The following is a 13,248-nucleotide window of genomic DNA, read 5'->3' as shown; positions in this document are numbered from 1 at the left end:
ACATTTTTCTTTATTTTAAATTGTTATTAGAGATAAATATTCATTTTTTGAGATATGAATATTTATCACATGCACGATCACGCATGTAATTGGTTAGTTTGAATTATAACATTGGGCTTGATAACATTACCATACTGCTTATATCAGCCTAGAGACAAAATATAATGCTTTATGTGGTGACACGATAGTATAGGATTCCGTACACTTTTATATTTTACATTTTATTATTCTATTTTACTAAGGTAAATAATTATAGGGTTAATTTTTTTGTAACAAATAATATATGGACAGTGGACACTCAACTAAAATAACAGATAATTTTAGTAAAATAAAATCATTCATAATTCAACACCAATAAACGATTCTGAATATTGCTCCAATGTAGTCTAGATTAGATAAGTTTTGGTATACCTACTTATACGCTCAAAATTATATAATGTAGAATAGATATTTATATAAATAAAGTTTCACAAGTCAAATTCCTACCGAGAAAAACCAGAAAAATCTTGTCATACCTTTTTATATTTTGTATTTTTTTGTTACACTTGTTTTGTATTTTTAGACGATAAAACTCATCACAACGATACAGTAATATGGCTCGGACGTCGTTACATTTTAGAGGAATCCACAAAATATTACACGTTACAAAAGTTCAGCTAGATGTAAAATTAAGCAATAGTATATATACCTAAAATGTTCTTCTTGCTAAGGAACCCCAAATAAATTCTGATCTTCATAATATTTATATGCACTATCTAAATGCGTAAATTTATTATGGACCACGTGTGTCTCTATAATTTCAATATGTTAATACATAGTTTTATAAAAGAAATGTATCGTTCAATGTACCTACATAAAATTTTCTATGTAAAGAAGATACGAGCCAATTTTAAAATTAAGTTTATTAACTCTGTAACGTACTGAACACTTAGCACTGGCGGGTAAGTAGGTATATCTAACAAGGTACGTGCGACTACTTAAACTTAAAGACTGATTCAAATTAAGGTCCACTTTATTGTCCACTTTTAGAATAATCACAATTAATATCTTCAATTTACTAAATACGCTTAGCACTTATAATATTCACTATTCACTTAAGAGCGTTCACTGTTCTGATTCGCACTCTTTCCACTGTAATACAAAACTTGCCGCGTCGTCGAATTCGCCCGCTTATATACGATTTCGGGGCTATGTCCGTCCCTTACTATCTTATACGCCCGTCCCTTTCACAGATTATTCGAGAAATCTCGAGTGGATCATAAATTACGCAGACAATAGATGTTTACACTTTTTCGATGCTAGCCTATTGTTCTTTGGCGTAAACACAATGGTCCTTTTTTTTTGCACGTATTTTGACTTGACGACGACGGATCTTTCTCGAAGTAATTAATACGGAATCATCGCGAACAATCTCCCCGCGGTGCTAAAGCACCTCTTCACAGTCTAAAGCGATGATGCCGTGGGAACCACCACGATGACCCGACGGCTAGGACGTCTTAGAATTCCTCCGGTAGTCTTCACGTCTACGATTCTCGTTCTGCCATCTGGTCCAGGATACAATTTTGTCACTTTTCCCCGTGGCCAAGTATTTCGTGGAAGTGTTGAGTCTACAATCAAAACAATATCGCCTACTTGTGGGTCGTTTGTTTCTCTCCCAGTTATTTTCCTTGGCATTAAGGTGGGTAGATATTCGTCAATCCATCTTTTCCAAAAATGATCAGTTAGTCTCTGAGCAGTTCTCCAATTCGCTTTTCCGACAAGTTCTTGGTCATTGAACTCTCCTGGGCTTTTTGTTCCACATGATCTCCCTAAAAGAAAGTGATTCGGAGTCAAACTTTCTTCGTCGTCTGGGTCTGTACTGAGATGTGTAAGTGGTCTCGAGTTCACTATGTGTTCTACTTCCGTTATCAAGGTGTGCAAGACTTCTTCAGGTGGGTTTCTTTCATTTAAAACTGCGGCCAAAGCTGTTTTTACTGATCGAACCATCCTTTCCCAGGCACCGGCCATATTTGGAGTTCCAGGAGGTATGAACTTCCATCTGATTCCTCTTTCTGCAGCAGCTTCTTCAAGTTCCTTGCTGGCTTTAATGAAGTTTGTCGCATTATCACTTATGATAGTTTTAGGCATCCCACGCCTTGCCGCCATTCGACGTAATGCCATTATCATCGAGCTTGCCGTTAGTGATGGAACAAGTTCCAAGTGGATAGCTCTGGTCGTAAGACACGTAAACAACGCTCCCCAGCGTTTCTCAATCCTTCTTCCCACCTTGATAGTCATTGGTCCAAAATAATCCACACCTGAGCTTGAAAATGGATATTGATGGCACTGCATTCGTTCAATTGGTAAATCTCCAATTGGTGGTATTTCTGGCATGCTTTTCTTTACTTTGCACCATTGGCATCCGTGAGTAATCCCTTTAACGGTAGATCTTAATCCCAGGATCCAATATTTTTGTCTGATCTCATTCATTACCGTTAATGTATTTGCGTGCAAGAATCGTTTGTGATAATCTTCAATAATTAGACGAACAATTTTATGTTTTCCATCCAAAACTGGTGGGTTGGTTTTTCTATATGAGAATTTTCTTGTTCGACTTCTTAGCTTAATTATCCCGTTACTGTTCAGGTAAACGTTTATCTTCTTTAATCGGCTGGAATTTTCTAACGGTATCTCCTTTTTCAAGTATGCCATTTCTTTATCAAAACTTTCCATTTGACTTCTTCTTATCAAAAATTCTTCCGCCTTTCTTAAATGTTCTTCTTCTAAAGGAATAAAATATATTTTCTCTTTCTTCTTTGTTTCAAAAATTATTCGTTCTTTCTTTTTCTGGGGTTTTGGGTTGGGTCTCCATATTTCTTCCTTGCGCCTGGCAGCGTTAATTATTTTATTCTTTCTTTTTCTTAACAGATTCAAGAATTGAATAACTCTCGCAGTAGTTCGAAGCAACTTGGTCCAACTTGAAAACCTTTCTGGATCTGGTAACTCAATCGTCGGTACTTTCAGCGTTGCAACTTGTTGTCTTATTTCTTTTTCTTCCTGACTTTCATTTGTATTTTCAAATCTTCTCACGGGCCATTCTTCTTCGTTTTTGCGCAAAAAAGAAGGGCCTTGGAACCATCTTGCTGCTTGGTCAAAGTCGTTTGGTGTCCCTCTTGTCGCATCGTCGGCTGGATTTTCTTTAGTAGGCACCCATCTCCATTGTCCTATTTTCGTTGTTTCCTCGATTTCGGCCAGCCGGTGAGCTACGAAAGTCTTAAATTTTCGAGGATCAGATTTTATCCATTGCAACACCGTACTTGAGTCTGTCCAATATGCTTTCCTTAGTACACGTAGATCCATTTCACGTTCTATTGTCGCTGCTAACCTGGTTCCTAGTAAAGCAGCCTGCAGTTCTAGTCTTGGGATCGAGATGGGTTTTGTTGGGGCGACCCTTGCTTTTCCTGCAATTAGGGTTACGTGTATCTTTTCATCAGATCCTATAGTGCGCCAATACACGGCTGCAGCATAAGCTTCCTCGCTTGCGTCTGTAAAGGTATGTAGTTCTCCTTCTTGTGTGTTCGGTGAGATACATCTCGCGATTTTCAATTCTTTTAGAGTGGATACTTCTTCCAAATACTTAAACCATAACTTCACTTGTTCGTCCTGGATTTTTTCGTTCCAGCCAATGTTCGTTCTCCAAATATCCTGTATTAATTTCTTGCCCATAATTAAAACGGGTGTCGCAAATCCTAATGGATCGAATGTTGACATAACAGCGCTCATTACTTCTCGTTTGGTGGGAATCTTCTTCCCATTCATGAGTTCTTCTGATGTATTCCGTAAACCAACATTAAAAGCCAATGCGTCTTCTTTTATCAACCATCTTAAACCAAGAGTCTTTTCTTCTTTCATGATTTCTAAACAATCATTGTTAATCTTCCCGGTGAATTCTTCAATTACTCTTGCGTCGTTGCTAGCCCAACCTTTCAGGTGAAAACTTGCCTTATCATGAATTGCTTTCACTTTTGCTGCTGTTTGCTTTGCTTCTTCAAGGGTGCTGAAACTTTGCAGATAATCGTCCATATAATGGTTCCTTTCAATTGCTTTCACTGCTTCGGGATAAGATTCTCCGTATTCCTTAGCATTTTTATTCATGACGTATATGGCGGTCGCTGGAGATGACGCAGCTCCAAAGATTACCGAAGTCATTCGATATTCCTCAGGTTTCTTATTTCTATCTTCTCCACGCCATAAAAATCTCAAGCTGTCTCGATCTGCTTCTCTTATCTTTATCCTAAGAAACATCTCTTGAACATCAGCCACCACTGCTACTGGACCCTCTCTGAATCGTAATAAAACTCCAAACAGAGATTGAAGTAAATCTGGTCCTGTTAGTAGCGCATCATTAAGGCTTTTCCCTTCAAATTTTGCCGCTGCATCAAACACTATTCTTGGCTTCTTCTTGGTTGGATGAACGACTGCAAAATGGGGAAGATAAAAGGTTCTTCCACTATTGATATTTTCTGGGGCCTTTTCTGCGTAACCTCTTTTCAACAAGGTATCTATTTGCGTTGTATAACATATTTTCAATGTGTCGTCTCGGTCTAACTTTTTCTCAATATTCATAAGTCGTCGAAGAGCTTGATTATAATTATTCGGTAGAGTTTCGTCCTCTTTTTTCCATAAGAGTCCTGTTTCGTATTGATTGTTTGGCAGTTTCTTTGTGGTTTTCTCTAGAATTTCTAAAGCTCTTCGGTCGCTGTCATTACTTGGCAGATTAGGTTGAATTCCCAATGACTCCAGTTTAAAATGTTCTCTGACGATTTCTTCTACTTCATCTTCCCTTGTTCGGCAATGGTTAATGAAGTTAACTACAGCATTGGCACTTGTATCAAATCCATGCAGAACCCATCCCAGTCTAGTAAGTGATGCTACAGGTTTGGTGGCCTTTCCTTTCAATAGTTTCCTTGTGATAATCAATCCCCAATTATCCTGTCCTATAAGAAGCTTTGGCTTTTCACCCGCGTAAATGAGTTCCTTTCTGATTTTTACTAAATGGGGACAGTTGCTTATTACTTCCGCGTCAACTTCTTGTTCTGACAACTTCAAATCGTCTATTGTCCTGGCTTCCATTGTCATTATTTCTCCACTGTTGACGCCCTTTATTTTCAGCTTGACCCTTGAGGAGTTATTTTTCTTCAATTCTTTACCACCAACCGTTTCTATTGTCAATGGTTCTCTCTTTCCTTCAACTCCAATTTTCTCGGCAATCGAGGAATCTACCAGTGTAATGGTAGATCCTTCATCCAACAATGCTAACACTTGGACCTGTCCTTTAGGGCCATATAGGTTCACTGGGATCATCTTCAAATACACCTTTCCATTAGACATTGCTGCATTGATAGACGCAATTTTCTCTTCTGGTTCTTCATAGAAATATTCATCTTCATCATTATATCTATCATCCTCGAAGTCAACATTATTGCACGACTCTCTCTTCTGCTGGATTGCTGGTGCGGGTCTTTCAGAATGAAGAGTAACATGGTGGTATCTCCTGCATCTTCTACAGGGTGGGGCCTTGCAGTCCAGCCTCTGGTGTCTGTTGCGAAGGCACTTGAAACATATTTTAGCTTTCTTCGCAATTTCCCATCGTTCATCTACGCTTGCTTCTCTGAATTTCTTGCATTCCAATAGGCCATGATTCTCATAACATAAAGTACATGCACTCCTAGTTGTGCGAATGGCTATTTCCCGACTTGTCGATGGTGATTCTTCCTTTCCGTCTTCTGGCTCTAGCATAGCGTGAACTGTCCTTCTTGTGCTCACGTATTGCGGCTTTATGGTATCACTAATTTCAGGTGGAGCAAAAACTCCATAATTCTGTATTTCTTCGGTAAGGAATAAATCCATTATTTCTAAATCAGCTATTTCTGTGTCTCTGTACCTGCTATAGAAGGCGACATATCTATCGAACATGTTCACTGACATTTTTTCCTTTATGCAATTGGAAGTTTCCGGTGAGTGCAGATACTGTGGCTTCTTCAAAGTTTTGATGACAGAAATAGATGCCTTTACCTGACTGGCGAATCTGCAAATATCTCTTGGATCATTTTTCACTGGTTTTATTCGTTTCATTTTTTCTAACTCTGCTAATGCTAAAGATCCAGGTCTACCAAATCTATCTTCAAGGTGCCGTATAACAATCATTGGATCATCAACGCTATTCATCAAGCTTTCCACTGTCTCCTTGGCAGTTCCTCGTAGAGCCTTGCGAAGACGCGCTCGGTTCATTGCGTGGGAAAAGTTCTCAGTAGATTCAAAATAAGCCTTCTTGAAATTTATCCACTCTGAGCTTGCACCACTGAATGAAGGCAACTCTATGCTATCTTTATCTTTTGCGTTTAACTTCTTGATTTCCTGTACAAGTAATTGTACTGTCGATATTTCATCTTGCCTTGATACCTGGTGGTAGCTTTTATCTTGGATTTCTTCCGAATTCTGTATAACCCATTCTTCAACATGTTCATAAATTTCTTCTTCGGTTTCCTCTTGTTCCTGCAGTGCCAACAGTTTTGCTCGAGCCAGCTTTTCAGCGGCTTTGGCAGCTTCATACTCTCTCTGCGCTATCTCTTTTTCAATTTCTGACCTCTTTTTCCTCGGCAACGGGTGCGCGTTATCCGCACGCGTAGTCTTATAAGGGTTTAAAGAAGTCCTTCGTATGTCCAGCGCTTGTTGACGTGATTCCTTAATTTTGTCTTTCATCCTGAATAATCCAGAAGGCTCAACATTAGGTGAAACGTCGTTAGTACCAGAAGTGAATACCGGAATGCCCCCCTCTGTGGGGGCAGGGTCTGTATTCCCACTGATTATGTCCCCAACCTGTCGCGCCGGGGATCCCACTGTTCTGACGTTTACACAGGGCGGAGGCGTCCTTAGCGTAGATTGACTGGTAGTTGATGTGTCAGTAGTCTCGATTGGCATACTGACACTCCCACCATCATCCCCTGCCGTGGTTTCCGCCATAATCTTTGAGCATAAAGATTCTGATCTTGTAGTCGGCATCCTCACCTGTAGGTAATACCTATTACAGTAACCCGATCCGGCTCATCGAAGGACCAATTGTAACGTACTGAACACTTAGCACTGGCGGGTAAGTAGGTATATCTAACAAGGTACGTGCGACTACTTAAACTTAAAGACTGATTCAAATTAAGGTCCACTTTATTGTCCACTTTTAGAATAATCACAATTAATATCTTCAATTTACTAAATACGCTTAGCACTTATAATATTCACTATTCACTTAAGAGCGTTCACTGTTCTGATTCGCACTCTTTCCACTGTAATACAAAACTTGCCGCGTCGTCGAATTCGCCCGCTTATATACGATTTCGGGGCTATGTCCGTCCCTTACTATCTTATACGCCCGTCCCTTTCACAGATTATTCGAGAAATCTCGAGTGGATCATAAATTACGCAGACAATAGATGTTTACACTTTTTCGATGCTAGCCTATTGTTCTTTGGCGTAAACACAATGGTCCTTTTTTTTGCACGTATTTTGACTTGACGACGACGGATCTTTCTCGAAGTAATTAATACGGAATCATCGCGAACAAACTCAATTTATTGTGAATGTGTTAGTGAAAAGCCTGACTGGGGCACTAGGGATATGTGTATGTGTAGTAGCGATCGTAAGGGAACGCCCCGCATCATACCCCGATTGCCATCTCAACCTGTCGCGTACTATAAGTATCCTGTATGTATAATACAGTGACGGTAAGTATGCATATTTTTTAGGGTTCCGTACCTCAAAAGGAAAAACGGAACCCTTATAGGATCACTTTGTTGTCTGTCTGTCTGTCTGTCAAGAAACCTACAAGGTACTTCCCGTTGACCTAGAATCATGAAATTTGGCAGGTAGGTAGATCTTATAGCTGACATTTGGGGAAAAATCTGAAAACCGTGAATTTGTGGTTACATCACACAAAAAAAAATCAATTGTGGTCATGAACTAATAATTAGTATATTCAATTTTATAAGTAAGATAACTATATCAAGTGGAGTATCAATGAAAGGTCTTCACCAGTGCATTCTAAAACAGATTTTTATTTATTTTTATGTATCATAGTTTTTGAATTATTCTGCAAAATATCGAAAAAATACGACTGTAGTACGGAACCCTCATTGCGCGAGCCTGACTCGCACTTGGCCGTTTTTTTTAGTTTTAATTACTTTTTAGCAATATGTATGTAGTTTTTCTGATAGAAATAGTTAACTAAACTAAACTTAATATGTTTTCAGTAGTTTTCTAAGATAAGGAATACCTAGGTACTCAAATACTTCTAATATGAATTTAACTTAGCTGACTTAGAATTTAACTTAGCCGACTTAGCTTTTAGCACTAGTATACGCATCTTCTTTAAAAGAACAACTAAGTAGGTACTTTTGATAGAAATATGAATAAAACCCGTTCAATACTTTTTGACATTAGCGCTTCCATACAGACAGCTGTCTGGTCCAACTTTAGAATGTTGTGATTATCCATGCATATGATAATTGATATCCATAACATAAACTATAAACGAAGAAAGACATTAATTAATTATCAAAGACGTCAAAATATTTTCTTTTATTGGCGTTAAATTTACGTCCGTAAATACCATTAACTTTCAAATTAAAAATGTAATTTTTACGCGTGAATCGATATGCATCACATTAGACAATACAATTATCTATATCGATTATATTATCGGTCCCAGCCGTATGATTGATATTGCCCCCGATGTTTTGGTATACAAGTTAAAAGGTTGGAAATTAATAGAGCTGTTGGTTTTGGTGATGCCATGATCCGGCGCCGCGGGCGTCTAACGTATTCGGATGTTTAATGAGGTGTTTGATTGTTTGTATCAATTGTTGTAAGGGAACTTGTACATAGAAATTGTGAATTAATTTCATAGATGATGAAATATATTTCACGATATAAGTCCCGTAATTGCTATTGCGCTGGAACCATCTCTCATTAACATTGAAATGACGTCATTTTGACGTCATATTTTGACGTATATTTAAGTGAAAATATACCATCAGCTCGAAACTTCAGTCTAGTGCTGACGTCACTAAAATTTTGCGCATTAGCAATTTGCGGGACTTATAATAAAAATTATTTATTTTTCTACTTGGTGCTTTGTTTATAATGGCGTGATGACGTTCAGTGGTAACTAATAAAGATGACCTATTGTACGTTTCCTGTTAGGTTTCAACTTTCATGTTTATATTACCGGTTTTCGTTAACTTACAGTTTCATTACAAGCTACGTAAAATTGGACAGTTGCCAATGTGACTATTTTTTGATTTTTCTTAGAGAAACTTTCCGATATTACATCATTCTAAGCGGATTTAGTTTGTTGTGGTCGTTTTCTTAGACCAGTGCGCGTTTGGTAGCGTGAAGCGTCGTAATTTTAAGTTTGCGTGATTAGATAATTGACAAAAAATGTTCAATGGTAGGTACGAATTTTAAATATAGTCCGTACAAAATGACTTCTCACGCGTCATTTTAACTCAATGGGTCAACTGTCAAGTCAAAAGTTCACCTTTTAAACGGTTCACCTTTTAAACTAAGGACAAAAAAAAATATTTTTGACATGAAATTAATTGAAACATAAAGTTAAAATGGCGCGTGAGAAGTCATTTTTTACGCTTCATAAATGGCTTTGTCTTTGATTCAGAAATATTGGCCTTTTTTATTTTGGACACATCTACGGTTTCATTTTTCCTTTTAATATAACTAATTATCTAGGTCCTAAATATTTTACAAAGCTCACCATGAAAAAAACACAATAGGTTATTAAAGAAGTTATAGTTTATTGTATATTCGCTTTAACAGTTAATGCTTCTGAATTTTTAACCGGTTCTCAACAGATGAACGTTTATACAGCGTTAATGACAAAGAGTGTATTCGAGCGAGATTTAATAGACGATAACGCGAGCACTCCGTCGCTCGTATCGCCTGTAGCTCTATGTGCTTAGTATAAGATAGATTACATCTCTGATCTCACCGAGACGCAGCAATAGAATTCGTGCACCGAAATACTAAAGTTGAAGTAAAATGAACTGACCTGACTGTACTGTAACTGAAAGTAAACTAATGCATACACCTCAGGCAACCTATAAAGTGGAAACTTTGCGAAATTAAAACCGATGCTTCCTACCAGGGTTGATGCGGATATTTAGACATCCGCGGATGAATATCCGTAACACCCCACAACTAAATTTTAGAGCATTCGCATCCTCTTCTTACTAATATACCTAATATGAAAACGACAGACATTTTAAGTTTAATTTAGATGTTAGAGCCATCAAACCTCGTGACTAGCTGCCAGTCGCAAGCTTATCTAAATTTAGTCTTTAAATGTAAAATTCAGGTACCGTCCTTTTTTACCAATATGAAAAAGAAAAGGATGCAGAGACTCGAAATTTAGTTTAGCGAAAAACAACAGAATCAGCGCCAATCATTTATTTAAATAGACTGTACTACACTGTGCCCTGCTAAAGACGGACGGGCAAAGTTTTACTAATGAATTTTATTTCGTTCTCTCACTGCTTGACAGTTCTCGTTTATTTTAATAAATTATAATTATGGCCCGATAATTTGAATATTACTGTTTGAATATTAAGAAGGTCATGAAAGTTATACATCTATTAGATATTATATTATAATTTATCGAGTGAAACACGTACACAACGTGTTATAAGTGTTTAATACTATGGGAAACATAAATGTAGCGAGGCTGTGGCAGGTTGGTGTTAGGTTTATCTAATTTCAATATTCTTAATTTAAAATGTGTCACATGACGCAAATATCATAAAGTAATATCAACGGATTACATCATTCACCTTCGCCTATTCCCACAGTAAACCTAGTATAGATGTTATCATTATACTTATTTATTTTATTTTTTACATACAAATAAAAAAATAGATTTACCTTTCCCTACTGTATCCAAATTATATTTGTATGTGTAAGTTAGTACTTAATGCACATACTTCCTATTATAGCTCATAATATCAGTACCTCATTACCCTCATTATAAATGTGAAAGTGTGTTTGTTTGTTGGTTTATTGGTTTTGTGGTTTGTTGGTTTGTCCTTCAATCACGCCGCAACGTAGCAACGGATTGACGTGATTTTTGCATGAATATAATCAAAGACCTGGAGATTGACATAGGCTACTGTTTATCCCGGAATATCAAAGAGTACCCACGGGATTTTTAAAAACCTAAATCCACGCGGACGAAGTCGCGGGCGTCAACTAACAATGTAATCTTTTAAAATAAGTACACAAATGTATTTTTACAGCTAAGAGATAAGAAGAGTAGAGCGAGATCTTTTCGTTTTTTAGAACATTGTTTGAAATTATAATTAACTAGCTGATGCCAGCGACTTCGTCCGCGTGGAATTAGGTCTTTTAAAAATCCCGTGGGAACTCTTTGATTTTCCGGAATAAAAAGTACCCTATGCCACTCTTTAGGTCTTTATCTATACCCATGCAAAAATCACGTCAATTCATTGAACGGTTGCAACGTGATTGAAGGACAAACCAACAAACCAATAATCAAACACACTTTCATATTTATAATAAGAAGTACTGATTATATGCCGTACTAGCTGATCCCCGCGGCTTCGCCCGCGTGATTATAATATAGGTAGCCTTTGTCACTCAGGAATAATGTAGCTTTCTATTGGTGAAAGAATTTTCAAAATCGGTTCAGTAGTTCCAGAGATTACCCCCTACAAACAAACTTAACGACATTACCTCTTTATAATATTAGTATAGAAGTATAGATAAAACCAGTTGTTCATTCATACTACCTATCTTGATAGGTGATTATAATATAGGTAAGTAGGTATATTGATCACTCATCAGAATTAAGGCAGATTAAGAATAAAAAATGATATGTATCAATTAATTAAACCTATTAGCAATTAGCATACATACTGAATATGCATTTTAAATATTTTCTTCCAATTAGTAGGGTTTTTCAAAGTTATTTTTTATTTTTTGCATAAATTAAAATGTGCATTAGTAGGTACATCATAATATATTTAACAGGTTGAGTATCTGGAAAGATTTCTTGATACAAAATTTCCATAATGTGCTCTCTAACCATAAATTATTCTAAAAGCTCGCTTCATCAATATTGAAAGCACTTCGAAATAAGTAACACGACAAAATATTATAAATCCTGTGGGGTTAGTGCGTACCTACGTTTCGTTTAGCCAACGTTGATAGTATTCGAGTGTCGAAACACTTTGTCGTCAAAGAAACGTGGACTTTATATTCCATGTTTTAAAGTTCAAGTCTGTCCATACCTCTACATCCAGCGCTCCACGTGGAAAAATCGACTTTAAAACTATCGATTTTAGGTCTATTTTACTCCGCCTATAAGTGTTTTGATGTTCAATGGTCCATCAACGTAGCAAGTTGTTCTAACCTTATACTGGCCGTGAAAAACTATAATAATTCCAATTAACCCTAATAATAGGCTTCAGGCACATTCGAGGCAGTGCGATTAAAAAGACAAATTCCTTAACCACTAGACAATAGTGGGTTGTGAGCGTTCTTGAGACTTGACTTTATTAATAGATCGACCGGTAGCTCCGTACTCAGGGAATATAATATGATTAACACAAAGGCGATACATAATAAGAGATATTGGGACCAGTTTGGGAGCTATGGCTAATATGTAACCACAACAGGTTGGGGTATCCATTACAAAAACGCGGTGACTAATTTGACATGAGTCCTGCGGACTTTATCACATTTTCTTCTCTTTCGGGGATATATATCTATTATCTGATTTAAATACATGTATTATATATCTATATCTACAATATTATTAGTAAAATTTTAAAACCTTAGATTGGTGTTCAACCAATGCAGGAAAAATACAATATTTAGATACCTATATTATTAGGCAATAGGCATGTCAGATATTTTGTAGATGTACGCATTGTATGTTGTATGTGTTTAGTATGTTGGCATTAATACGGTATTTGACAACTGGTCAAATCAGTAACTTTTTATCAAACGTCAAAACGCGCTTAGTATGCGAGATTCTATGGAATACCGGTGTGTGACGTCACAATCATTTGACGTGCTTTTTTTAGTTTAAAATGGTTATTAGTTATTACACTTAAAAACAACAAAGGACGTGGATTTTACGTATTTTGGAAGACCCTCTATTTAATAATCACTGAGAAATAATTT

The 13,248-nt window shown here is 36.9% G+C and overlaps 1 protein-coding gene across 1 annotated transcript; it reads right to left on the bottom strand.

The window, feature by feature from the left end:
* Window positions 1-1,443: 1,443 nt before the first annotated feature.
* LOC117983216 (uncharacterized) lies at window positions 1,444-7,041 on the bottom strand. The gene has a single exon (XM_034969702.2). The coding sequence runs from the start codon at window positions 7,039-7,041 to the stop codon at window positions 1,444-1,446; it is 5,598 nt and encodes a 1,865-aa protein (XP_034825593.2).
* Between the last annotated feature and the right edge of the window lie 6,207 nt (window positions 7,042-13,248).

Source organism: Maniola hyperantus, chromosome 6, assembly GCF_902806685.2.
Source record: "Maniola hyperantus chromosome 6, iAphHyp1.2, whole genome shotgun sequence".
Taxonomy (NCBI): Eukaryota; Metazoa; Arthropoda; class Insecta; order Lepidoptera; family Nymphalidae; genus Maniola; species Maniola hyperantus.
Note: the sequence above shows the minus strand (reverse complement) of the source record. Positions and strands in the feature narration are given on the sequence as shown.

Bases quoted from the DNA above. Each gene is read 5' to 3' on its own strand.
- LOC117983216 (XM_034969702.2), bottom strand. From the start codon at position 7,041: ATGCCGACTACAAGATCAGAATCTTTATGCTCAAAGATTATGGCGGAA.